The 25,191-nt window shown below is 37.8% G+C and overlaps 2 protein-coding genes across 9 annotated transcripts; one reads left to right on the top strand and one right to left on the bottom strand.

Moving 5' to 3' along the window:
* The first annotated feature begins 81 nt into the window (after positions 1-81).
* LOC141908293 (uncharacterized) lies at positions 82-10,958 on the top strand. Its single transcript, XM_074798277.1, has 18 exons — positions 82-243; positions 3,411-3,520; positions 3,622-3,727; positions 3,889-3,956; positions 4,187-4,207; positions 4,500-4,591; positions 4,678-4,731; positions 5,092-5,170; positions 5,251-5,332; positions 5,937-6,057; positions 6,542-6,624; positions 6,700-6,763; positions 6,846-6,977; positions 7,343-7,400; positions 8,118-8,232; positions 8,860-9,004; positions 9,393-9,476; positions 9,813-10,958. Exons 1-18 carry the CDS (start codon positions 86-88, stop codon positions 9,966-9,968), a joined length of 1,728 nt encoding a protein of 575 aa, XP_074654378.1. The 5' UTR covers positions 82-85; the 3' UTR covers positions 9,969-10,958.
* A 174-nt stretch (positions 10,959-11,132) lies between these two features.
* LOC141908088 (EEIG family member 2-like) lies at positions 11,133-24,978 on the bottom strand. 8 transcript variants are annotated; one of them, XM_074797910.1, is made up of 9 exons: positions 24,147-24,978; positions 21,815-21,935; positions 21,187-21,392; positions 19,677-19,834; positions 18,229-18,418; positions 17,644-17,703; positions 16,311-16,380; positions 14,883-14,988; positions 11,133-14,793 (listed from the first exon to the last, which is right to left on the bottom strand). In XM_074797910.1, the coding sequence occupies exons 1-9, from the start codon at positions 24,296-24,298 to the stop codon at positions 14,675-14,677; spliced, it is 1,182 nt and encodes a 393-aa protein (XP_074654011.1). In that variant the 5' UTR covers positions 24,299-24,978; the 3' UTR covers positions 11,133-14,674. The 8 variants fall into 8 exon arrangements, with proteins under 8 accessions (XP_074654011.1, XP_074654013.1, XP_074654014.1 ...); XM_074797912.1 differs by having other exon boundaries at positions 16,335-16,380; XM_074797913.1 differs by lacking the exon at positions 17,644-17,703.
* Positions 24,979-25,191: the final 213 nt, after the last annotated feature.

The raw sequence follows: 25,191 nt of genomic DNA, 5'->3' as shown, positions 1-25,191 counted from the left end.
CCATAGTAGAAGCACTATTAACCGGTTCACGGACTAGCAGGTGAATCCGAGTCCGCAATTTAGCCTTACCCCATGGCGCTCCATCATGGCGGACGGTGGTGGTCAGAGTGACAGCGATGAAAACAAGTCGAAAAACTGTTTAAATTCACGCAGTCAGGTGTCGATGAACCCCGGAGAGGACCTCCACCGACATGACTCTATACAAACAACCGCCGAAACTTTCATATACGGTCCATTAACCAGGTCAGTCTTTAAAAATCAATGATTTCTGTGTCAAAAAAGTCGAAACTGTACACACACACGACACAACACAGCAGAACCACAGCGCAGCAGCAGCCGGGGAAAATCCCATTTTCTCTAGATTGAAGTTTTGATTTGGGCAGTGCTCTTCAACGCGATGATTTAGAATTTTGCATGTGAAAACGTAGATTTTACTGAAGACACCTGTGTTCAGTGTGAAACATACAAAGAGAATTGCCCTAATATCCAACAAAAATTGATCACAGTCAAAGTAAAGAAAATTAATTTTTCTGTAAGTGAAGATCCGTGGTCAAATATAAATGAAATCAATTTTCTCTGATAAAGAAATGTTTAGGGATTATTTCAAATTGAGCGCCTATTGTCAAAAAGTATTGTTTAATGGATTATTGGAAGTAGTTTTTCTGTTGTGATAGAACATCGTCCGAAAAAATTCTAAATTAAACCTCCTCAAGGCTTCATTGCAATATGTTTTCACTAGAAATTTATTCCCAACAGCTCATACGAATTACACTAAGCAAATAGTGCAACGGATTGGCTCCAGAATAGGTGGAACCACTTTAGAGACAGATTATAGAGTACGAAATAAACACAGAAATTTTAAGGGAATAGCGTTAATAAAAACGGACCATCTCGTATTGGTGCGCATGTAATTCGCCGACCCTATCCGTGATTTGAGTGGTTATTCTGCAATAACTCAGAAAAAACGCACTAAGTAAATTGATCGATAAAGCGTAGATTGTATTTCAGCCAGTCGGTTTTCGAATCAAATTGCCACAGCATGAAAACGCCGAACTTAGAAGAAAATTATTCTTAAACCCTCAGGCAAGTTTCTCAGTACACAACGATATTCACCGTTCAGACGATAAGATTTCATATCTCAGCATTATGAAAATCGAAATATTATCAGTTCAGCGATGTCAGCAAATTCTACCTTACCAGCTGAATGGACTAAAGATTACTTCACTGGAATGATTGAAATCTACGGCATCAGTTATCGAAGAGCTATCGTTTACATCTTTTCTTATGGATTTCTCTGCATATTTGGAATTGTCGGTAACTGTTTAGCATTTCTGGTAATGATTTCCCCCGACTTAAGAAAGCATTCATACAGCACATATCTAATAGTTCTCTCTGTTTCGGACAATGCTTGTATGACGCTACGTTTATTCATGTTAATCAATTTATTCTACGTTCATGTTTTCGGCAATGTTTCAGTGCTAATACGTTTGGATCAGTCGTTAGCCGCTTGTTTGACCGTCGAAATTCTCGGCGATTATTTTCATCTCGTTTCATCATGGTTGATCGTTTTAGTGTCTTTCGAACGTTTCGTGGTCGTTTTATTCCCGATGAAAGGTCGACTAATGTGCACCCCTCGTACGGCGCGGTTTATAACTTTAATCATGTGTCTACTCGGTCTTTGCAGTCAAATGTGGCCTAATATACCAAATGGTGTATTTGTACCTGGCATTGGGTGTGTGATAACTTCTGAAGCAGCCCCTCGTGCTTATATCTATAGTCGAAGTATATTTATTATTTGTCCAATGTCTTTAGTAGTTATACTGAACTGCACGACGGTGATTTTGCTTTTCCAACAGAAAGACTTTGGTCAGGGTAGTGGAAAACAAGCATCAACAATAAGAGCTACTGTCATGTTGTTGGGAACATCTATTTGTTTTGTCATCTGCTATTCACCAATTACGGTGATGACTTTCATCCGAGTGTTTTTACCACATCTATTAGAAACATTCTCATTCAATATGGCCGACGAGGTCAGCGGCGTATTTTTCACCGCAAATAATTGCATCAATTTCTACATATACGTGATGTTAGGACGCGATATTCGTTCAGTGGTTAGGGATCAATGCTGTGACATATGTGCCCCAATCGTATGGCGCGTTTTATAACTTTAAAAAAACACTGTGTATTTTTAACAGCAAATAATTGCATCTTTTTCATATGGTGTTGGTACACGATATCCGTTCAGTGGTCAGGTTTCAATGCTTCAAAATAGGACTGAATGATTTTGAGTTGTTGAGAAATAATCAGATAATCAGCTGATTTAAAAATAAATCTGACACCCCATGTTTCTGCTCTAGCTATGAAATACCCAATGTTTGGTATCTTCAATGTTTTTTTTCTAAGTCATGTGATGTAAAATGCATAATCTATCCAATCAATGCATCACTTACCACTGCAAAAATCAACCAATTTTAAAATTCAACAAATCCTAAGACATGTTATCAATTCTATCTTATACGTTGTTTAATCCATCACTGACTTATTCCTGTTTCAGTTGTACCAATTCATTAACTCTTTGCCTTCGAACACGTACTGGTATGGCCGAAATTCACCATCGCCGCCTATATAAATTCTGAATAAACTGAAATCCTGGCAAAGCGTATAACAACTCACTATCAGATATATTAACATGTTTGATAATCGATTCGTATTTCCGGTTCTGTCACCAATGCCATTACAAATATACAGTCAAGCCCGGATATACCGCCCACATCGGTACAGAACGTTTTTGGCGGTACAGAGAGTATAGTGGTATATCGGGGGGGGGGTTGACTGACTTGACTTCATGCAGTCAGGTGTCAATGAACCCCGGAGAGGACCTCTTTCGACTCGAATCTTTACTAACAAACTTTCAACATATCATCCATAAACAGTCTTTAAAAATGGCTCGCTGTCGATGTTTTACTGGTTTAACCCCTAAACCTATATACGTAATACTGAATAGATTATTAAATTTCATCATCGAAATTGTTCAGTTTTTGATTCTGATTGCCTGACCTCCCCTTTAGAAAGCGCTGAATGTGATTTTTTCTGGAGCAACAAGCAGATTTTTGTTGCTCCAATCTATATTGAGCAGTTTAATGTATGTGATGTTTAGCTGAAATTTGTCTAGTTTCAATGACGTGGGTTATTATGCTTGGCTTTTGGTGATATGTTTAATATTCACTAACTTCAATCAGGAATTTAACTTTAACCTTACGCATCATTAGGGGGCTTCATTAGCCCTTACAGCACTAGAACTTTGATACTGTCATAATCGGTATCTTCCATTCATGGCAGTGCCAATCGTAATGCATCCACCTAGCCTTCATTGCGTTCAATTCAGAATGAATCGTTCTCTATTTTCGCAGGAAGTATTACAACCATTTTGAAAAATATTCGAAGAAAAAATCTTATCTGACCACCGATGATGTGAGACGAGCCTTGAACGAGTACCATCTTTATCCGACTAAATCTCAAAGTAAGCAACGTTATATCGTCTCTTGAAATGAATCTATTTAAAAACTTGCAAACTTTTTAGAAATATCAGTAATTTCGGTTTTTCTGTATTTTCGTATGAAGTTTATGAAGCGTTGCACACATACGGCGACCAACCTGAAAATGCTGTTTTGCCGTTTTCAAAATTCTGTGTTTTGTGTGCGGCTTTAGAAGATGGATATAAGAAAAGGTATATGATGACCAAATTTCACAAATTGATTTGACAGACTTTGATGGACCGGAAAATAGTTTGTTAGATCTTCATTCAATTGATAGATCATCATTGTTAGATATTCAGCAATTGTCTCTATTAACTAATAATGTTTTTTTTTTTTTTTAAATCTTGTCCAGCGTTCCCAGTCTGGTGCCGCTGTCAAGAAAACGCACCAAGTCAAAACGTCATAAACGTAAAGTTGAAGGTAAGGGGACACGGGTTAATGGGTTTATCGGTATACCAGCTATGCCGTAAGATGGCACCACCAAGGTATCAGATGTCACCAATGTCCTCTCAATGTTGAACTGCCAAAATAAGCTGGCTGATTCTGGTGGAATTTCTCTTGTTGCAGTAGTGTCGCTCATTGGATATGCCATAATAATGCCAAGATCAAATGTCTCTTGTAATAATTTCAAATGATGTTTCTGTTTTCAGGGCTGGTGAATAATTTCCAAGGTAATGTGTAGCGTGAATGTTGAAATACCGTGAAATTTCAGTTGTAATTCTAATCGATCTTAACGATAATTGGAAATGTTACGTTCTGAAATACTGCTATAGTAGAGAGATTAGATTCTCTCTAGAGAGATATGCAAATATCAGGTAGTCGACGCGGAGTCAATATCGCGATCAATCGAAGTAGAACAATTTGTAACATATTGTCCAGGGCATGCGAGTTAACTGAATATCGAAGGATGTTACGTGGCAATTTAAACTTATCATAAATTGGACTGATTGTATTTTTGTGCAGTGTTTCTGGGTGGTGCTTGTAATCCTACAACGTGGCGGGCCGATACAGCTATACCTTATCTGAAAAAACACAATATTACATTCTACAACCCGGTACGTATCATGAATTAAGCAATTTTCTTAAGAAATCTGAACTTTGAAAGGGTATAGAGAAATTTTATGCTTATTTATTTTTACAGCAAGTTGCGAAATGGCGCCCGGAACTGATAGAAATAGAAGAACAAGCTAAAAGTGTATGTGCGCGGTATCTGAATTTGGGACCCGTTGATTGTCATTATAGCCGTGGTCACACGAGTATTTGACCACAAACAACTGCTCACATGGGTGCCAAATGGGTCCAGGCCTAATTGGCTGCACCAAAAACATCGGCCCAGGCCTGAGCCAAATTTTAGCTCGGGTGCAACTGTTCGTCGAAGTGACTCACTTCGCTTTGTTTAAGCATTGTTTAATGTCGAGTGAGTGGTTTAAGTGTATGAACGCACTCTCCTAATTGGAAACAGGCTAAATTTGCCTCAGGCCTGATCCAGGGCCGAATCGTCTCCGTGTGATCGTGGCTTATAATTGTGTCTAATTTGTTGTTGAATTCGTTACAGATTGCGCAAGTTCACTTTTTCGTAATTCATCACTTCACTAGATGTATTGCGTCATTAGTCGAGGCCGCGTACTTAGCAGGTTCGTATGACTTATCGTCGTTTCCATCTAAAGCGTTGCGTAATGATAGACGATGAAAGTAAAATGTGATTGTTTCGCAGGATCGGGAAGTCAGTTGATACTGGTGATAAAACCGTTGCCTGATCCGAGCGTGGAAATCATGGGTGAAGTCATATCAGACACGTAAGTTCGATGTTGAGAATGACGCAGAGTTTGTTCACATGTGTCATTCCAGTTGTCAATATCAGGGCAAATGTCAAACACAGGATGGCCACTGGCCTGCGAAACCCAGGGAATCAGAAAAAAATCTAGAAAAATCGGGGAGTTCGACAAATTATGCCTTGAAAACTCTGGGAATTATGCTATTGGTCATGTGTTTCCTTATCCATATGCGATTCAATGAAAAATGAATGAATTGTAACATTTTAAAAATTTCTCTGATCTTCGTGGGGAATTTTGTGTAAACACATGGAGAAATCAGGGAAAACTCAGGGCCTAGTTCCATAGTCGAAACTTAAGTCCCACAGTGGTCTTAAATCTTAAGACTGGTCTTAAGTTGTTAGATTGGCTATAGAACTAAGTTGGTCTTATACTGGTATTAAGTCCCATGACTATGCAACCGGTCCCAGGGGATTTGTAAATGGGTGGAAAGTGGCTGCAACCTGTAAGAAGGATTAGCTATGAGAGATAACACGTCGTGGCAATGATAGCCGAACATGAACTACGATTAATCTTGTGGTTGGCAGATGTTGTTGCTCAATCAGTTATGTTATGATTGTTTTGATAGAGAGTATTCATCACTGACGCGAGCTCAAGCGTTCATACAGGACCTAGTCGAACGTCGCCGGTTACCCGTATTCGATGACATTCAAGTAGCGTTACAATGCACTTCTACAGTTATTCATGAGGTATTTTTTAGCGCGATAAACTGTCATTTTCATAAGCCACATTCACACTTCATTATTGAGAACGTTGCGAATTTAGTCCATTCCAATTTAGACCAAGAATTCACTCTAGCAGGAAGTTTCTTCTAGACTGGACCACTCGATTTTAAACGAACTAATTTAGACCAACTGATGAAACTGATCCAGGTCTGCTCAAAATTTTAAAACAGATTATTTTTCTGTTTGTGAATAGAAGCATCACTTCAATTGCCTGTTAATCACAGTGCTGTGTCTAACTGATATGAAAATGTGCATTGATTTGGTCCGATTCTAAATTGGTGCATTCCATGTATGGGCTGAATGACAAAGGACTACCTAGAGATAGTGTGAACGTGGCTATACAATTTATTTGTTAGAATTCATTGAATCGCAATAAAAAGCATTGACATAGAATTTCTGTAAGATTCACATAAAAATTTTTCATCAGAAAATTGTGCTCTATTCACAGGGTAAATCAGTACCTGATTTGACATTAGCAGACGGGGCGCAACCCGTCAAATTTACACATATCAGAGTAGCCGACAAATACATGTAAGTGAATGTTTGAAAGTAACATTTAAAAAAAAACAATTCTGCATTAAGATACAATACTGGTATTCATTTCAGTAAAATCAAAGAAGCATTCAATGCAGTTGATGTTGGTCATAAAGGAAGCATTGGTCTTGATGATGTAAGTATCTGCGGTACAGGGTTTAATACTGATTGAACAGCTGTCTCTCAAACTCAAATACTCACATTCTCCTTTCTTGTAGGCGTCCTTAGCATTTAAGATGTTGACCAATTCGGAACTACATCGGACGTCTTTGCCATCGTCGAAGCATTCCCACGACGCCCAGTTCTCGCTCAGTGAATTCTGCTGTCTCGTCACCGAGTATAAATATGGGGTATGTTGACGTCAGTTTTGTGTCCAACTCCTCTGAGTACCGCTTGGGACGAACACCACAAGAATCCTCACAGCTAAACTCTAACAACTTATTCAGGGGTGGATATCCAGCCTATATTTGAATATAATCTTAAAAATTATTGCTCAATGATATGCCAGCGACAGAGCTCATTGAGACACAAACTCATTAAAAGTTTGAAAAATGACTTTTTTTCCTTGTATTTAAAGGCATTCTGGACCTCTTAGATAAGGTACTTCTAGGAGATATGTAATTCACATTTTTCTGACGAAATTCTAGAATACAGTGGATCTGCCCCTGTTTAATGAAATATTGCGAATACAGTGTGACGTGTTTTTCTTTTATAGCCACAAAGTCCCATTCAGCAGTTTAAATCGTTTTTACATTCCATCTTCCATCCTTGCAGTAAGTCGATTCTTATGTTTAAGCAATACAATAGAGCCCGTTTAGTTCGGATGACCGGACCGATGAAATTTATAGTACGATTAATGAAAAATCCAGGGGTCAGTTGCATAGTCATCATAGCCTTGGACTTAAGATCAGTCAAAGACCAACTTAGTTCTGTAGCCAATCTAACAACTTAAGACCAATCTTAAGCCGGGCGTAGGTCGGCCTTGCGACGGCTTGCGACTCACTGCGACGCGACTCACTGCGACCGCCAGCGACGATCGCGTCGCAACGACCAACCAACCTACGCTACCTTGCGACTGCCAGCGACGGGTTGCGACTGGCAGCGACGCCAGTCGCAATGAGTCGCACATGTTCTACTTTCTACGATGCGACGCGACCGTCGCAACCGATCTACGCGCTCTTGCGGCTGCGAGCAACTAGTCGCACACAGTCGCTGACAATCGTGTCGCAACCGACTTACGCCCCCACTTGTGACGCAACCTACGCCCAAGGTCGACCTACGCCCGGCTTTAAGATTTAAGACCACTTTTAGACTTAAGTCATGGCTGTGCAACCAGCCCCAGATTAACCATCAATCAAACTTAACACATGCATGTATAAATGGACTATAAATGGAGTACCGGTAAACCAATTCAAATTAAGCGGGTTTGACTAATTCCATCAACTGAGTGTGATTAAGATGTAATGTTGTATGATAATGTGTTTTGACAGAACGAAGCAGGAATGAAGAACCAGCCGATAATGTATTTAGTAGTCGCGATATATTCCTCGGCGGAAGTTGTGGCGACACAAACTGGAGAACTGAAATCGCTATACCTCTTTTACGGTGAGCGCGAATAGAAACAAGTAATACAGGGTGGCCATTTACCTGGAAATCAGGGGAAAAGTCGGCGAATTTTCTCTTCTTTATAAAAAAGTCAGGGGATAGTCGGGGAATTTTTTAACAAACGAAGTTAGAAATTTTGGTCAAGTCAGAGAAATTGGTTGAGATTGCAAGATCACGCGTAAGATCAAACAGTTTCTGTCTACGTCTTACGTATTTGACTGGAAAATAACATGTCAGGGAAAAAGCAAGTCAAATTAGAGTGGCCACCTCGGTAATTTATTAACCCTTTCAGTGCTAACTAATCAATACCCTATAGTGCTGGAGATAATTTGAAAATTTTGAAAAATTTCGCCCTAGTGTGTTGAATAACGGGAATACCACTACAGTGCGTCTACACCGTGGTGCAGGTATCGTTAGTAACTAATATTTCACTATGTTTGACAGGTGCTGCCGCCATCTTTCAATAGAGATTAAAACTAATTACTAATTATACCAATACACCGCAGTGCAGTGTATTGGCAAAATCCATCACCGATTCATACACTGCACTGCGGTGTATATGCACTGAAAGGGTTAAGGCTTTGTCAGTAAGTACGATGCTAATGCGGTAACTATGAATCTTTGTAGGAAACACGGAATATCGTATTTCAACCCGCAGACACCTTATTGGAGTGAACGATACATTCCTATCGAGGCGAACATCAAAGAGAACTGCTACTTGTTATTGTTCATTATAACTGGTGACACGCGTGCTACTGCTGCTATGTTAGAGGTATGGTTAACAGGCCCGGATTCTAACGGTAGCCTCAGAGGCATGTGCTACTGTCGTTTAAGTTTCGCGCCCTTGGCCTCGCTTGGAAATTGCGCAAAAAGCAATAAATTTTAAACAATTTTTGGGGTTTGTCATAGATTATGCCCTTATTAGTTGAGCGTAGTGCTACCCTCTACAGTTAACCTCGATCTCCCCCTGTTTAAAACGAGGCCTTGTTTCATTCCCAGCAGTTGTGGTGGGTTTTAGGGCCGCCCCAAATGATTACATCAAATCAATCAAAATAGACTAGAGGGACAATTCCCTAGTTCAATGTCGAAAGCTGATGCCTTCCAGATAACACACTTGTCGCTTGTCTAATTCTAATCAGTTTTATTCGTTTGTGTTGAAGGCTGGTTATTATATCGGTCTGGGCTGCGATGTTGTTCTGTGCATTGAGAATGTCAAAGAACATGCTACAATCGAAGGAGAAGAAGTAAGTGTTGAATAAAAAAAAGATGTTCGAATGTGATGATTATTGTTTTACCATAATATCCAGTGTCTAAACCAATAATGAAAAAACTGAAAGATCTAAAGCATAGAAAAATAGATCAGGAAAACTGAATGTTCTGTTCTCAACTAAAAACCATTCTGGAGGAATGGTTTTGTAAAGGGAACTTGGCAAGTTATTGTTGCATAGTTTTGAGGGCAAATACCTTGTAACATTCGTATTTCATTATGTACACTTGTCATATTTTGTGCATAATGATTCCTGCGCATTCTGAATTACTACCTGTGACTGAATAATTTGTAACTTATCATTGATTTTCAGTTATCTAGTCAAGCTGTTAAGGATTATAACCGAGGTCGCATGTATCTGATGGAATTGGCGAACAAGGAAGCTGTCGAAGTTTACGACGATATCAAAGATGCGGTCGCCAGCGGCGTTCAGCGTATTATCGATATACGTCGAAATCCGTCGTATTGAAATCTGAACGGATTACATTTGAATTAAATGTACAACGGTAAACGTGTTATTGTCGAATGTCTCATAACTTGGCGACCGAAATATTTCATTTCTACGAATTCAAAACGTGAATCAGGAAAAAGAAGCAAAAATACGAACTATAAGCATTTGGCATTTGTATTTGTATTTTTAGTTGACATTTTTATGACGGAATTGTTTTATTTATTTGTCTTAATTACTGTTGGAATATTTATGTACGCCGGAAAATTACACTGAAGTTGTATTGTTTTAATGTCTGTGATACTTTTATATTTGTGGAGCGTAAATTTTATCAACAACGCGTAGCAACGTAAGAAATTCTTCGAAGTCAGCCGAGCTTCGCGGCGTATCGGTTACTACGAGAATTGTCTTCTATAGATCTTAGCGAACCTGGAAATCTGATGATCCAGTTCCCTCTACATAGATCTAACTGGGTCCTAATGTCTATCGTCCCAGTATTCAATACGTATTTGTATAAGCTGCTGCTCTGTAGGAGCGTGTTGTTGTAGGTGTTGAAATTGTTCGTACGTTAAATTCACGATAGGTGCTAATTTCGAAGAAATTCAAAAATCCCTTAGTTCATATGCTTACTTGTGCCACATCACATGTGAATGAATTAGCATAAACTTGCGTAGCCGTGTTATATCTGGCCATTCTGCAATAATTAACTCATTAATTCGTAATTATATACATGTATATTAAAAATATTCCCCCAACTATGGATGGTGCACTGTACTCATTTTCAGCAATGTATTTCTCTATATATTTATCAGTAATTATATGGTACACATTTACAAAATTGATATAATACGCAACAAATGGCAGATCCCGAGACTCTAAATCATTTTTCAGTTGTCGTACGTAGCTGCAGTCGCAGAACATCTTTCGTTTCATACAGGTATTAGAAAAAGTCACTTTTTTAGCATTTGTACATATTTTTTAATTTATAGAAACAAAATCAGATTGAATAAAAAAGACTAATTATTCACAAAATTTAGCGTTTTTCTTAGTTTAAGAATGTTTCGTATCAGATCAAGCATTTATCAGCCTAATGGTAACAAATCTCAAATTTCTTGATCAGTCACCGAAGAAACTCCTGAAGCACCGAAACAACCTTTTTCTTGAGCAAAAGAATTATTGAATTGCTACAAACCATGTTACTCGTCATTACACTGGACAAGACAAGCCAAACTTTAAAGCTTGGCACTACCTAGGTGGTCTAGTGGTTAGAACATAGGGCTCTAATACTAAAAGTTCCCTGCTGGGGTTAGAGCTAGGGGTTAAGATTTTCCAGGATATCGTCAGTTTAGCACAGGATTTTCGCGTTCTTTTATGATAGTTCTGTAATGGTGCGCAGTTTCCCACTAACCTCAGACGTATCGTCAACAACAATAAACTCTAAACTGAAGTTTCTTCTCATAAGTATTCCTTATTTATTTTAAAAGCATATCATTTCAAAAATACGTACCGACTCGAAAAAAACTTATGTATGGATGATGCCATTGTTCAAGCCTGTACATTCAGAGGAAAGGAAGATTGTATTTCAATACCCAGCACCTACATATACATCTGTACGTAATGTAATCGTAATTATAGTTTTGATGACAAGAGCTTGATGAATTATTTCAGCTAAGCCTCCAAAGGTAAGCGAAGCCCCAACAGACAACCACAATATGTAGGTCTCGTTTACAAACATTATTCAAATACTTCATACATTATTTATACTTAAAGACTTTTTGTCGAGGCAAAGAATTCGATTGTAATAGCACCAGGTACATCAATTGCTTTCCTGCGATATCGTCAACGAAACACGTCTTCAGTTTTCAGTTTTATCACCGTCATTATCAAACACATGTACAAATAACATCATAACCATATTCCATATTTTGGATAAAAATTTTTTTCCTGCATTCAAACTTTAGGTTTTTCTTCATTTCTGACAAGAAGGCTTAACAAACGATCATACAACAGCAAAAAGATCATCAAATCGATTGGAAACAGTTAACACTTTCGTAACTAATGCCCATTACCAAAATTATATTCACTTTTTACAAGTCAACCATTCATCAATGCGAACAACATGGCACAGTTTTACTATATGGATTGATGACTAAAGCTCTTTTGATGTATAACTGCAATTTAAGTTTTCAAGATTAGTGGAAATACCTTCACTGCAAAACGTGGCTAAAATTGTGTTACAATATTTTCATGTACAACATTTAAACAGACTTTAAGAATTCGAAAGTGGATTAAGTCAAATTTTGTGAACGTTGGTTAATCAAAATCTGAAATTAAGTACAGAGGTACAGACAACTAAATCCATTTTACATTAAAACATCACAAAAGTAATAAATGCTTAGAATGATTTGCTTCACAAAGCTTGTATTCAGCTCCAACAATTGTTAACTATTGCGTTATGATTTTGCTGACCTTAAAGAGCGTAAAATAAAATGTCATTTTCGAGGTATTTTCAGATTTCGAGCAAAAATCTTCATTAACCCTGGTAACATAACTATCATCACTCTTCTAAATGGTTGTTTTAGTATTTGACATTTTGCATTCTTTCAGAAATCTCTTAGCAGCATTAATGATTATGCTTTAAGCCATGAATAAAACGAAGGTTATTATGAATAAGTCTATCAATATGGTAATCAGAACCAGCTGATTTATCAATAATCACAATAGTTTCAATACATATCACCGCAGAATGGATTGGGCGAAATTCTGAGCACAGCGTACAATATACCAGGCCTAGATATGTATATAACTCAGTCGAAGGTGAGCCAAGATTTTGTATATGCAGACATTGTATTGCTCTAAAGTCGAAATCAAAAGATTTAGGCAAAATGCAAGTTAGGTGAAAAATAAAATGAATGTACATATATGCAGATGTGCAGTTGTACTATAATCATTCAACATCTAGCAAGATCGGTGTGCGCTATCATTTTCAAGGCAGTTTGATATTCAAATGAAGTGCCTCAATGGGTATGGAGCCACACAGGCGGATCCAGGAATTTTGGATGAGGGGTGGGAGCTAAAAATGCGAGGTCACCATAGAAAATTTTGAAAAATGATTCATTTTCTGAGCATGGCACTAATTTCCCACAGTATGTGTAACTTTCTTGAGCCAGGTTGTGAAAATGTTATCTTGGATCCGCCCCTGAGCCAAACAGGATATTACATTAAGATCTGAGGTGCTAGATTTCTAGAATTTTGAAAGATTGAAATGGATAGTTTGTGAAACACTAATTTCATCAGTTCAATAGCCATTTAAACTACTCGTAAACAGAGTGAGAGTTTTCACTAATCAACTCTATATGTACCTTCATTTCACAAGTTATTGACTACAAATAGATGATAAACAACATAATTTAAACTTAAATCATCACAAAATATAAATAAATTTCTCTCTAAAAAAACCGACTACATCTATAAAACCTTGCATATATTCTTTTTACCGCTTGCACCAAAGCAAAAAATACAACCGCGTACTGGAAGAATTTTGTAGTATACACTAGGCCCGCTAATTTTTAGTGTAGAGCATAAATTTGATAATCCTTTTTTCGAACTAACAAAATAAAATCAACAGAACTGAAATTGATTTGCAACATAATCTTCCGTAAATTTCTAAAACGTTTTTCTGTTTTTTTTTCTCTCGTCACAACAAGAGAAGTACAACATTCATCATAAAAATATTCAAAAATAAAAACGATTCATCTTTTAAAATTTTTACATACAACACGGTACATGTATCTACGTATATAGACCTACATGAACGACATCTATTGATGAAATTGGAAACTTTACGCGGATCAACAATATTTACAGTAGGTAGTTCGGGCGCATTATCAGACTCCATATTTGCTCTGCATTAGTTAGCTCTCAGACGCGCTACGGAAATGATAAGGCACAGAGATTACGCAGTCTTTTTAAATCTAGCAGATTGGTTTTGCTGTATTGGATCATGCATTCATTGCGGCGGTAAAGTAAGAAGGTAGGCAAACTGCGTTCGTATACAAACAAGCAGTTCATCGATGAAAAATAGCCAATCTACAAAAATAACAGCTTATTTCATCTTTCGTTTTTCTGACAAATGACAAATCTAGATAAGTTGTATTCGTGCGATTTTCACACAAAGTACCCACATGTTCTTATTATTCTTTCACACTCACAAAAATATGAATCTTTAACGTCGTGAATTTGAATATAGCGGTACGTAAATAAATTTGATTTCAGTAGCACCATGTGGTCGAATATCCTTACCATTCACCAGTTCAAGGAACAACAGCCTCTACAATATTCTACAATATTTTCGAATAGATCTTTCATTCCACCGCGCAAGAGTTCACATTGGTTTTTAAAACATGTTACGAAATAAAACGTTATCACAAATAATCGAGACGAAAATATACCGCTCTTACAAATCTGGCTCCGCATGGCCAGGGGAATCATGGATGGGGTACCCGTTTCCATACCGACCCCGGGCTTAAATAAATAATCATATATTATAATAGAATTCAACTCTATGACATACGCACATATCAATTTCTAAATTTAGCATCAGAAACGAATTCATTTCATCGATAAATTGCATTCATTTTCAAATTCATTTATTTCATAAATATTGCTTGAAATGTTTGTGTATCGTCAATTCTATTTACAGCGAAATTCTACACTGCAATTGCCGACTATCGTTTTGGTTTTGCTATGACTACTGGCTGCATGTCTTGTACCATTCCCGAGTTACCCACTGCGGTAACGCCACCTTTGCCGATAAAAAGCTGTAAATCCACTCGGGATTCGGAATCTACAAAGACGAGAAAGCAGTACATTAAACGTTCGGATTTACTCGTAGGGTTTAAGCGAAAAACTTCTATGATCCGATGAAAAACTCACCCGCGACTGGCTTTTCATCTAATGTCTTGATAAGATCATCGACTAACTGTTCAGCTACTGGCCTCGTTGAATCTACGCGTTCTTTCGTGCTATCACTGTCGAGTTTCTATAAATATGAGGAAAAAACATGAATAACACATTGACCGACGCCTTGCGGCAAACCAAACGTACCTTATTTGACACAATTTATCAGGGGTGGATCCAGAGGGATAATGAGACTTTTACAAGTCCATCAAATCTTTTTTGAGTGGCATTTTCTATTTAGTCAAGAAAGCGCATATTGACTATTGCCTTTGTGGACATCAAAGTGGCCTTTTAGGATGTGATAAGTTTTTTTTAACTGGCCCTCCTTGCGGGATACACGTTATATCGCCTTTTTGGACATCTAAGTACCCTTCTGGGATGTTACGAGTCCTTCACAATTGGTCTCTGGATCCGCCTCTGGTTTCAATCTCTACCAATATTCATTTAAAAAACAAACAAACGTCTTTAATATTAGCCGATGATTAATATGTCAATATGAATAGAGTTGAGAAAGTAGGTTAACTGTTTAGATATGTCAATAATGTGACTATAGTTGAAAGTCTTGAATTACTTAAGAATCGTTGCAGTGTTTAGAAGAGTAGACGAGTGTATGTAGTTTGTAGGTATAAATAGGGTATAATATATTACATATATGGCTGACGATTATAAGCTGAAGAACCTTTAGAATTTGAAAGTTAGATTCACACTTACGTTGATCAATATGGACTGATACAAAACTTGTCTATGTGATAGAACTTGTTCATGGATAACAATAATGTTTTTATTCTTGCGCAAACAGAATGATTTTTGTTGAAATTCAAAAAAAAAAACTTTAGCACATATGAGTGTATTATGTTTCCTCAATATACTTGCAATTTAGTTAGAATTCAAATATCATTCATTGTGATTCTATGGGGGTAAGGAAAGTTAGCTATACCAACTTAGAACTTAATAGATAAAAATCAAACTTTTTTAGTGCAGTACATCTTGACTAAACTAATACTTAACTAATGGACATAAAAACTTGAAACAAACAAAGTAGATTTTCAAAACACTACGGAATACACATTGACGTCTAAATTCAAACTACCATGGAGGTAATGGGTCAGCTATATTACAAACCACGAAGCCACTGGCCAATTTTGAGTAGGTTTTTCCATTACCTCCCAACGAACAGCCAATGAAAGAATAGCAGAATTCCAGTCGAGAAACAGATCCCCGATTCCCATTTCATATTTTCGAACCTGCATCAACAATGCAGTGACTGTTTTTTTTGCATTTAACTACGTTTACACTTCTTTAAGTCTATTGGATAACAAAGGTAAGGATAGCACAGAGGAATATAATACCACGTGATGGCGCCACAGGACAACCATGCTGAAAATGGTAAAAAATTCTCCCTGCCTGATTTATGTGACTAGTACTGACCCTCCTTCTTCCACAATCAACCACTCCTGAACCGGCACTTGGACTTCTGAAAACGAAAATTCCATTACATTAAAATTTGTCAAAAATCAAACAAATTCATGAAGTAACTTTAAAGCTCTATAAAAGATGAAGTACTCGGTTAACCGTGATATGTTTGTCTTCAGCAGAACGTATACACAAATCTTCATTTTTCCAAGATATTTCTATCAAAATCGAGGTCAACAAGGTACTTATCATTCTAGACATTTGATATTTACATTTCAAGTAGCGTCAGATAAAATCGTATTGTTTTAGAACTGAAAAATCGCAATAACGTTAAACTTTGCAGGTGAAAGCAGGAATAACCTAACGAAATTATCTACAAACACCACAGGGTCCGGACGTTTTTGAACCCAGCATCCTAGGTATTATATACACCATGTTTTATATATAGAACCTAGGATACTGTGGTCAAAAACTTTTTGCGTCAGGGCCCTGCGAAAAACGCATATATGTTGTGTGATAGACACATATTCAAATTTGAATTAAAAAGAATTTGAACTAACTTAGCTGCAACTAGTTGAAAAGCAATGTACGAGTACATATACACATGCATTAGGAAATGTTTTCATATACTGGTACTCAAAACTATAGTACCAAGCAGGGGATAGGTAAATCTATGAATAATATGATTTTGATTGAGAATTTTTCTGCTGCTAGTAATTCATTCAGTTGCACGAACTGATCCGTCCCGTCTCACGCAAGGACGTGGGAAAAACATCGAATCGCTGTGAAAACTGTTGCATAACAGTGTACATGTACATACAATACATATAATAATATGGTTATAATGAGAAATAGTACGCAAATAATGTAACAGAATGGATCAAATAAAATATTTAGAAACAGGCAGAACATGCAACGTTCTTCAAGCTAATCATATGTTAATAATCATCTTCACCAGTTGGACACAAATAGGTCGGTCTCATCATATTCATGGAAAAAGTATGAAATTCATTTTTATTCGCAGAAAATTGACCCGCGCCGAGTATGTATAGCCTGTATTGGTTCACACACGAACGTTTCAAGAATAAGGTAAAAACTAAAAGAGATAAGACTTATCGGGACTCGGGAGTATTCTAAAAGAAGCTTAGAATCCTTTTAGCCTAATACGTTAAACCACTACACAAGCGTTACGGTAAAAAAGCTGTGGTTTAGAGCGGGAAATATTCGATATATCAAAACGCCGTGGATCGGTCGTTAAAGTGTGGTACGTAGCTTTACACACACGCGGTGAATTATGTGGAGATGTTTTGATTTTAAAACAAACCTCGGCAGTTGTAGCTCGTACGATACTTTGGAAGATTCTCCGATGATAGTTATAGTTCGACTGTAGTGAGCAACAATTCATACGGTTAGAGAACTCGAAATCATTTTTCATTTTTCGGCGTGGAAAATTCGCAGATGAGCAGGAACGATTATTTTATCGAGGCAGCTCGTTAATTTTATAAAAGAAAATCAACGAAAGGGAGAGAAGAATCTGCTACGGGATAAATCATCCGGAATTCAGTAGTTCTGGCTCAGATTATCGGTCGTTTTAAGGAGAAATCTTTTAAAGGAAAAATCCATTTCAAATTTAATTCCGATACAGGGCCGTATGTAGCATTTGAATTTTTGGGGGAAAGAAACCAGAACGAGGCCGGTGGATGTAACAATATTTGCAAAAAGCACCAATTCAAACATTTCTGGGGGTGGGGGGTGGCCCCCTGCTTTGTACGACCCTCCAATAGCAATAAAGCAAGTGCGCATAATGGACCAGGCTGATGCATTTTGAGCATTTATACATATACCCGATCTTTTTGGAATGGCATTTCTAATCGGTGGTGAAATATGCGCCGGATGGGGTTAGGCTGACCTTGTATGTCCAAATGGATCAGTTCCATAGCTGTTTTGTCGACTATGAACACTGGAATACCCTGATCCTCTAGATTGTTGACTGGCGTAACTAGAATTTCGCGAATGCCCGAAATCTTTTTCTCTGCGTTCGAACCTTTCTTCTTCGACGACGAATTCTTTCACTTTCGAATCTTCCTGCTCAGGCGTTTCTATAATGAAGAAATTGTGTGAGTCTATATTGCAATACGCGTCCGAAAAGAATATAATTTCAAAATCTAAAGATAACTCCCAAAGACCCTTTAGGTGCGTCTACACCATGCGGTGTATGAATCGGTGATGGACTTTGCCAGTAAACCGCACCTTGGTGTAATATTAGTAATTAGTTTTTATCTCCATTGAAAGATGGCAGCACTTGTCCAACACAGGGAAACATTAGTAAACTAACGATACAACTCACTATAGCAGTAGGCCAGTTGTACACCGCACTGGGGTGGAATTTTTTTAAATGTTCAAATTATATCCAACACCTTATATCCAACTCAGTATTTGTCAACATAGTAAAAGATCGATAGGTTACTGGTATCTTGATATGTAAATTGAGTAAATTCAACATCATATACAAAACCTTACGGTAATAAACTCGTGGCCATTTGCCAGGTATCATTTGTTATTACGTAGTACATCATTTTTATACAGTATTTTTTTCTAATCATTAAGACGAAATGGAACACGGCCAGCCATATGGTATATGCGATTCTAACCAATGGCAACTTTCCATACGTCCACATATCTGTGTAATGAAAAGATTAGTACCTATATGTTGTAAAGAACCGAGCCAGCTTGCCTCTATCACGCAGGCAACATTGACATATAATAACAGTAGTCAGTTTAAAAAGCAACGTCGTCTAGACAGTTCGATGAAATATAAATTTGTGATTAGCATATTGCGCAAACGAATCCAATACAATCCACCGAGCTTCTTTGTGCTACCTTGAGTTCCATTAAATTTATGGAATTTTTGACGCTGTTAAAATCGTTACAGTAATGTTTATATACATTGATCCATAGTGCGCATTATTTTAGGGGTTTTTTGTGAATCAATGTGCACAACATCATCGATATTGGCGTTTCCATATAACAATTACAGTTATGAATTCTGGTGTTTATTTCTCAATCAAATATATTTCATAACTTATTTTATTTTTGATAAATTTTAATACGGAACTTATTCTTGAGCGGATGTGCACTACATCAATATGTATCGGGGCTAGACTGGTTGCCAGTCAATTCAATAATCGATGTATTCAAATCCAAAACTTCCTTGATCCTTAATATTATACAATTTACATCATATCATGTACATGTATTGTCGACATTGTGTTATTTTTCAAGGCGTCCATAAACTTTCACTAATAGTTTTTTGTTTCTCGTAAACTAGATGGTTTGACATTGTTATACATTACATACCTGCATCTGGTTTTTCTTTTTCTTTTCGAGGTAAACTGCCGAATCCGCTGCTTCCTGAAGCCACGCTCGAGTTGCTTGGTTCACGGTTCGGCACCCGCCCGTGTGGCTCGCTATCGTCCTCACCGGGTAGCGGCACCTGATTGTGGTAGCTACCGGGGCTATAAACATATACACAAAATTAATGGATAAGTACAATTTCCCATTAAAAATGAAACTCTTATAAAGCCAAGAATCTCACTAAAAAAATGTTCAACATTTCAACAAATCCCAAAATATTGAAGAAAAAACAGTAGGCCAAATGAAATTCAATAGTGGATGGACAGCTCAGAATAGGAGAAAACTTGCTACTTTATGCAACTGCTTACAAAGCCATTACTAACAGCAGTCGTGTATTTTCATAAATCAATCTGCGTTTTAAATTTACTTCTGGGCTAACTCACTTCGTGGAAAATCAGAAAATTCATTTGATTCAGAGGAGTCTTAGTTCACATGGAGTTCGGACAAACCATGGACTCTCATCTCACAAACGTGACCTGTACTGGTTGTTGCCTAGCGCTGTTATAAACTGTACAAACCGATCAATTATGTCAATTAGTTCACGCTGCTGACGATTTAATATTTATGGATTGATTTAAGCAGTTGGCTTCCTATAATATACATCGCATACAATGAATCCCGCTGGCTCGCTGGTGCACGCCGTATTATCTAGTGGTTTTGTAAAAATCAGGGTTTCCAGGCAGCGATAAAAATAATGCATGCGCAGTGCATCTCCAGCTAACCAGTTAACCGATAAACAGGCTATCTCGCTCTCTCTCTCTCTCTCTCTCTCTCTCTCTCTCTCTCTCTCTCTCTCTCTCTCTCTCTCTCTCTCTCTCTCTCTCTCTCTCTCTCTCTCTCTCTCTCTCTCTCTCTCTCTCTCTCTCTCTCTCCTCTCTCTCTCTCTCTCCCTCTCTCTTCCTCTCTCTCTCTCTCTCTCTCCCTCTCTCTCCCTCTCTCTCCCTCTCTCTCCCTCTCTCTCCCTCTCTCTCCCTCTCCCTCCCTCTCCCTCCTCTCCCTCCCTCCTCTCCCTCCCTCTCCCTCCCTCTCCCTCCCTCTCCCTCCCTCTCCCTCCCTCTCCCTCCCTCTCCCTCCCTCCCCCCTCCCCCTCCCTCCCTCCCTCCCTCTCTCTCCCTCTCTCCTCCCTCTCCCTCCCTCCCTCCCTCTCCCTCCCTCTCCTCCCTCTCCCTCCCTCCCTCCCTCCCTCCCTCCCTCCCTCCCTCCCTCCCTCCCTCCCTCCCTCCCTCCCTCCCTCCCTCCCTCCCTCCCTCCCTCCCTCCCTCTCTCTCTCTCTCTCTCTGACCTGTGTTTCGATAGCAGCCAAACAAATACATGTTTCTTATCTTAAAACGCACAACAATCGATTATTATGCAACAAAGCGGTTTAAGGTTTAAACATGGACTCTCTAAAAGCAAAATCGTTTTTCGAGTCTGTGGTTTAAACTGCGTACAGTATGTATGGATAAACTCTTACGTTTTGAAACACGGGTCGCCGGTTTTCAGGTGTAAACCGATGGACACTTTTAGAGTCGAGTTGTCTTGCCGATGTTTCATACCCTTAAAGGCCGAATCATACCCTTCCAGCAGGTATAACCGGGTCGTTGAGCTTGAACCAGCAAACTCAGCTAGATTGATCTCGGCAAATCCTAACTTCTCCGATTTCTGGCCACCTTTTACTTCCTACAATACAGAGATTCATCCGATTATCACGATGAAGAAAAACCCCGCACACCCGCATCAGAATCAAGGGTTAATTTTAGCTGATGCATGGAACGCAATAATCTGCTATCTTGTATCAGTAATGCAATAAGTACCACCCACACAAAAAGAATTAATTCTAAATGACCTGAAACAACATAACATTTCAGCTACTATACTAGTTAGATATTATCAGGTAGAAATTATCATTCCATTAGGGGCGAATTTTATAGGTAAAATTCCATTGATTTTATTAGTATTCTATATTGCTTTTAGATGAAATTAGTTCATAACCTTGTAGATAAGAGACACATCAGATCAATCACGAGCAAACATAATATAATAATAAGATACAATACCTAACCTTATGGATATAAATATGCCCTACGGCGGTGGATACTTACTCTTCTAACTGATACCCGTAACATACAAGGCTGTAGAACACCCGTTGACGGGTTCGCCGTCATTTTGCATTCGAACTGAAATTTCGTTCCCCATTTCACGCAGTGATCTACCACCTCTTCTCTAAAAATACATCCAAATAAACAAAACCGATTAAAAAATGGGCTAATTCTGCTTCAGCGTCTTAATACCGAGAAAACTCCATCTGCATCCAGGCCTTCTAGATCTAATGTTTACATTTCTCGAATATTTACGGTAATAATGTTTACTCGTACGCATCTATGAAAAGAAGAAATACAAGTTCAGCTCCAAGGACGACATGATCCAGCGATATATTCATATATCTCCCTCAAGTTACTGAAGTGGAAACGATTCCAATTTATTATTTACTATCGTAGTAATTCTACATTAAGGGAAGTTGAATGAAACACAATAATTCATGAGATTCACCGATACAACTCGTAGCAATAACTTCGATTTTGATATACTACCAGGCGTAAATAATTCAGACACCGGTAGCTTTGACAAGCGAAGCAATGTCATATATACCTAATATTACTGCTCCTTGAACAACACTATCGTCCAGTCATAACAGCAGGTTTTAGAAATACGGCTAATTCTCATTTTGATAAAGGAATTTCATTTCATTTTTAATTTTCTTTCAATCATGCAAGGGAACTTTGATGTTTGTGAATTTGTGTGCAAGTTTATTTCCCGCAAAAAACATCTAGCTTTATTTTCATAAAAAAGAATACCACCACCCGGTACATAGATTATTTGCAGCGAGTTACGGCGTACTTCAAACATCATATTCCCATACATAAAGGCTTCAGCGAAGAAGAGAATACTATAGACAACGCGTGCATAACAAACTTATTTCCTGAAGTTCGTTAAGTACCAGCTAATACATCTCGTCATACATATAATATTATCGCATACAAGCGATTTTTCTTCGGCAATCGGCATGAGAAGGATTCGCTACAAAGCAGTTCAAGATAGGATTCCTGCTGCTGCTGCTATAAAGAGCTGAGCATTATTAATTCAGCTTCTTTTTATCAAACTGAAAAACTGAACCCGTTGCAGTACGTGGTAGTAATTTTCAGTACACCAGCACTAAAAAATTCCTCATATATTGACCTGATATAATTCGTCTAGGCTTGTTATAGTCTATTCAGCAGTGGCAAATATAGGCATATGGTAATTTGGTAGTAATTTATTAATTACTCAAAGCAGGGGATATTTATCATTAGTACACAGAAAATTCATAACCCCGGACCTACACGTAATAGAATCGTAATGAATTGATGTCTGAAAAAATAAAACGAGTTCCTATATATGAATAGTTATATCTGTGCAGTCACTGAGACACGGCTAAAGATTAGTAACAATTCATTACACCGACAAGCCTATCCTTTATCTGCCCATGTATGAATGAACGAAATCGGATCGATATTAGCGAGAACAGATCAGCGTCTATTATTAGACTCTTCAAAAAAATACTGTCGAACGCATTCGTCGGTTAAGCCGTATTCAAATAAATGAATTTCCCGTCGCATAGATATTGATTTTTTCTCTCGACTTTTATTCCGTTTGTTCGACGAGCAGATGTTTCATCTACATCCATGTACATGCAGTCATATGTATGTATGACTGCACATATATCTAGGCTAGGCTTATCTTCGATGTATCGTATCAAAGTTATATTAGATATCTATAGCCTAGATGCATTGATTTCTTCTATTGTTCCAAATACAATATTCATTGAAGAACGCCGATATTTTAGTAGAAATTGAAGACGTCCCACAATTCGAGTTGTCGAGCTGTTGACTAACAGCTATCATCAGGTGGGATGTTAAAAATTCGAATTGTGGGACTTCATCAATTATCTACAGTGTACATAGATTATGGTGGTTTATTCGACAACTATTATAGTAGAGGTCTTGATAAAAACCTGTTTGCATAATACAAAGCGGTGTAAGTAGCCTAGTAGCCTAGCAGAAATATATTTAAATGTGTAGTACTTTGTAGGTTAGCTTGATTTTATTAAAAATCGCGAGCTGATAGTGCATGGCAACGAATCTTAACACACACTATATTTCCACTGCATAAAGTGAATTATTCTTGAAGCTTAATAAAGACTATACAACACAATACATAGAATTCCCTAATTAGTTGTCTAATCATTGGATGTAAACTTTCACGATCTGATCAGCTTCTGGTTTGTGAAAATATCCGATCGTGAAACTAAACCACGAACAGGTTATTGACTAACAATTCCCCGATGATGATAAGGAATTACCGGTAGATTTTTAGTTTGGGAATAATTTAGCTTACCTCGGACTAAATTCCGAAAAGCTGCCTCCATCGAGTAGCCTAATTTTCGCGAATATAATTCCGCTGACGAATGTAAACGAAGACAACTCATCGAGTTCGAAGTTCACCTGGAACCGATATTTCTTCCTCTTGATCATAAACAGGGCGGACATATGTGGTTCTGAGTCGTGAGTTTCCTCCACGATTGTGATTTGAGTATGATTTTATTTTCCCGAATATCGCAGTCACCAAGCATCACAGATTTCTCCGTTTAATATCATTATGAAAAAAGCGCGCTAATTTTGACGATTTCAATCGGTTAAGACGCAGAAAGCCTTTTTCAGCAAAAATCCAATCCTTATCCTTGCTTAATCAGACTGTCAATTTCTTCCAACTGATAACTCTTCTCCACTGCAGCTAACTGGAATGTCACAGTGAATGAGTGTACAGTCACAGTAGACAGTAATGCCCGGCACTGATTACTCACTGTTGACGTTTGATACACGAGCTTAGGCAATACCAAAAAAAAGTATCAACCCGTTTGAAGTGTTTATAACTGAAGAAGCCTAGAAGCAGACGCGTGCACAGTTGTAGAGTACAGTAGTGTGTAGGCTATAGCCCCAAAAAGTCGGGAAACTACTGTCAAAAATCCAGATTCTCAAATCACTTCACAATATCTGAAACCACACATTTACAATCTATTCAAACGGGTAGCAGCATGAGAAAATGTTTTTTATGATTCTATCCTGACGTTAGCCATCTTTTTAGATGTATTTTCATTGATATCATGGTGTTTTAAATCACATTTTCCCGATTTTAAACGAAATTTCATTTCCTGGTTCCTGCTGGGGTGTTGACGTTAGATATGAAAGTGATAACTGAAAAAACGACATAATGAATGAAATTGCCGTTGGGTTAGATCCGCTTAATTTATAAATTTTCGGATACATTGGCAGTATAAAAATATTCATAATATAATGACATGTTTTTTTTATCGAATATGATTTCATCAGTACCAAAAAGTTGGTAAAGGAAAATAGCTTAAGTTTCGTCAAAATGTTTTAAC

The sequence above is a fragment of the Tubulanus polymorphus genome, chromosome 7 (genome assembly GCF_964204645.1).
Source record: "Tubulanus polymorphus chromosome 7, tnTubPoly1.2, whole genome shotgun sequence".
Classification (NCBI taxonomy): domain Eukaryota; kingdom Metazoa; phylum Nemertea; class Palaeonemertea; order Tubulaniformes; family Tubulanidae; genus Tubulanus; species Tubulanus polymorphus.
This window is presented reverse-complemented; position numbering and strand designations above follow the sequence as displayed.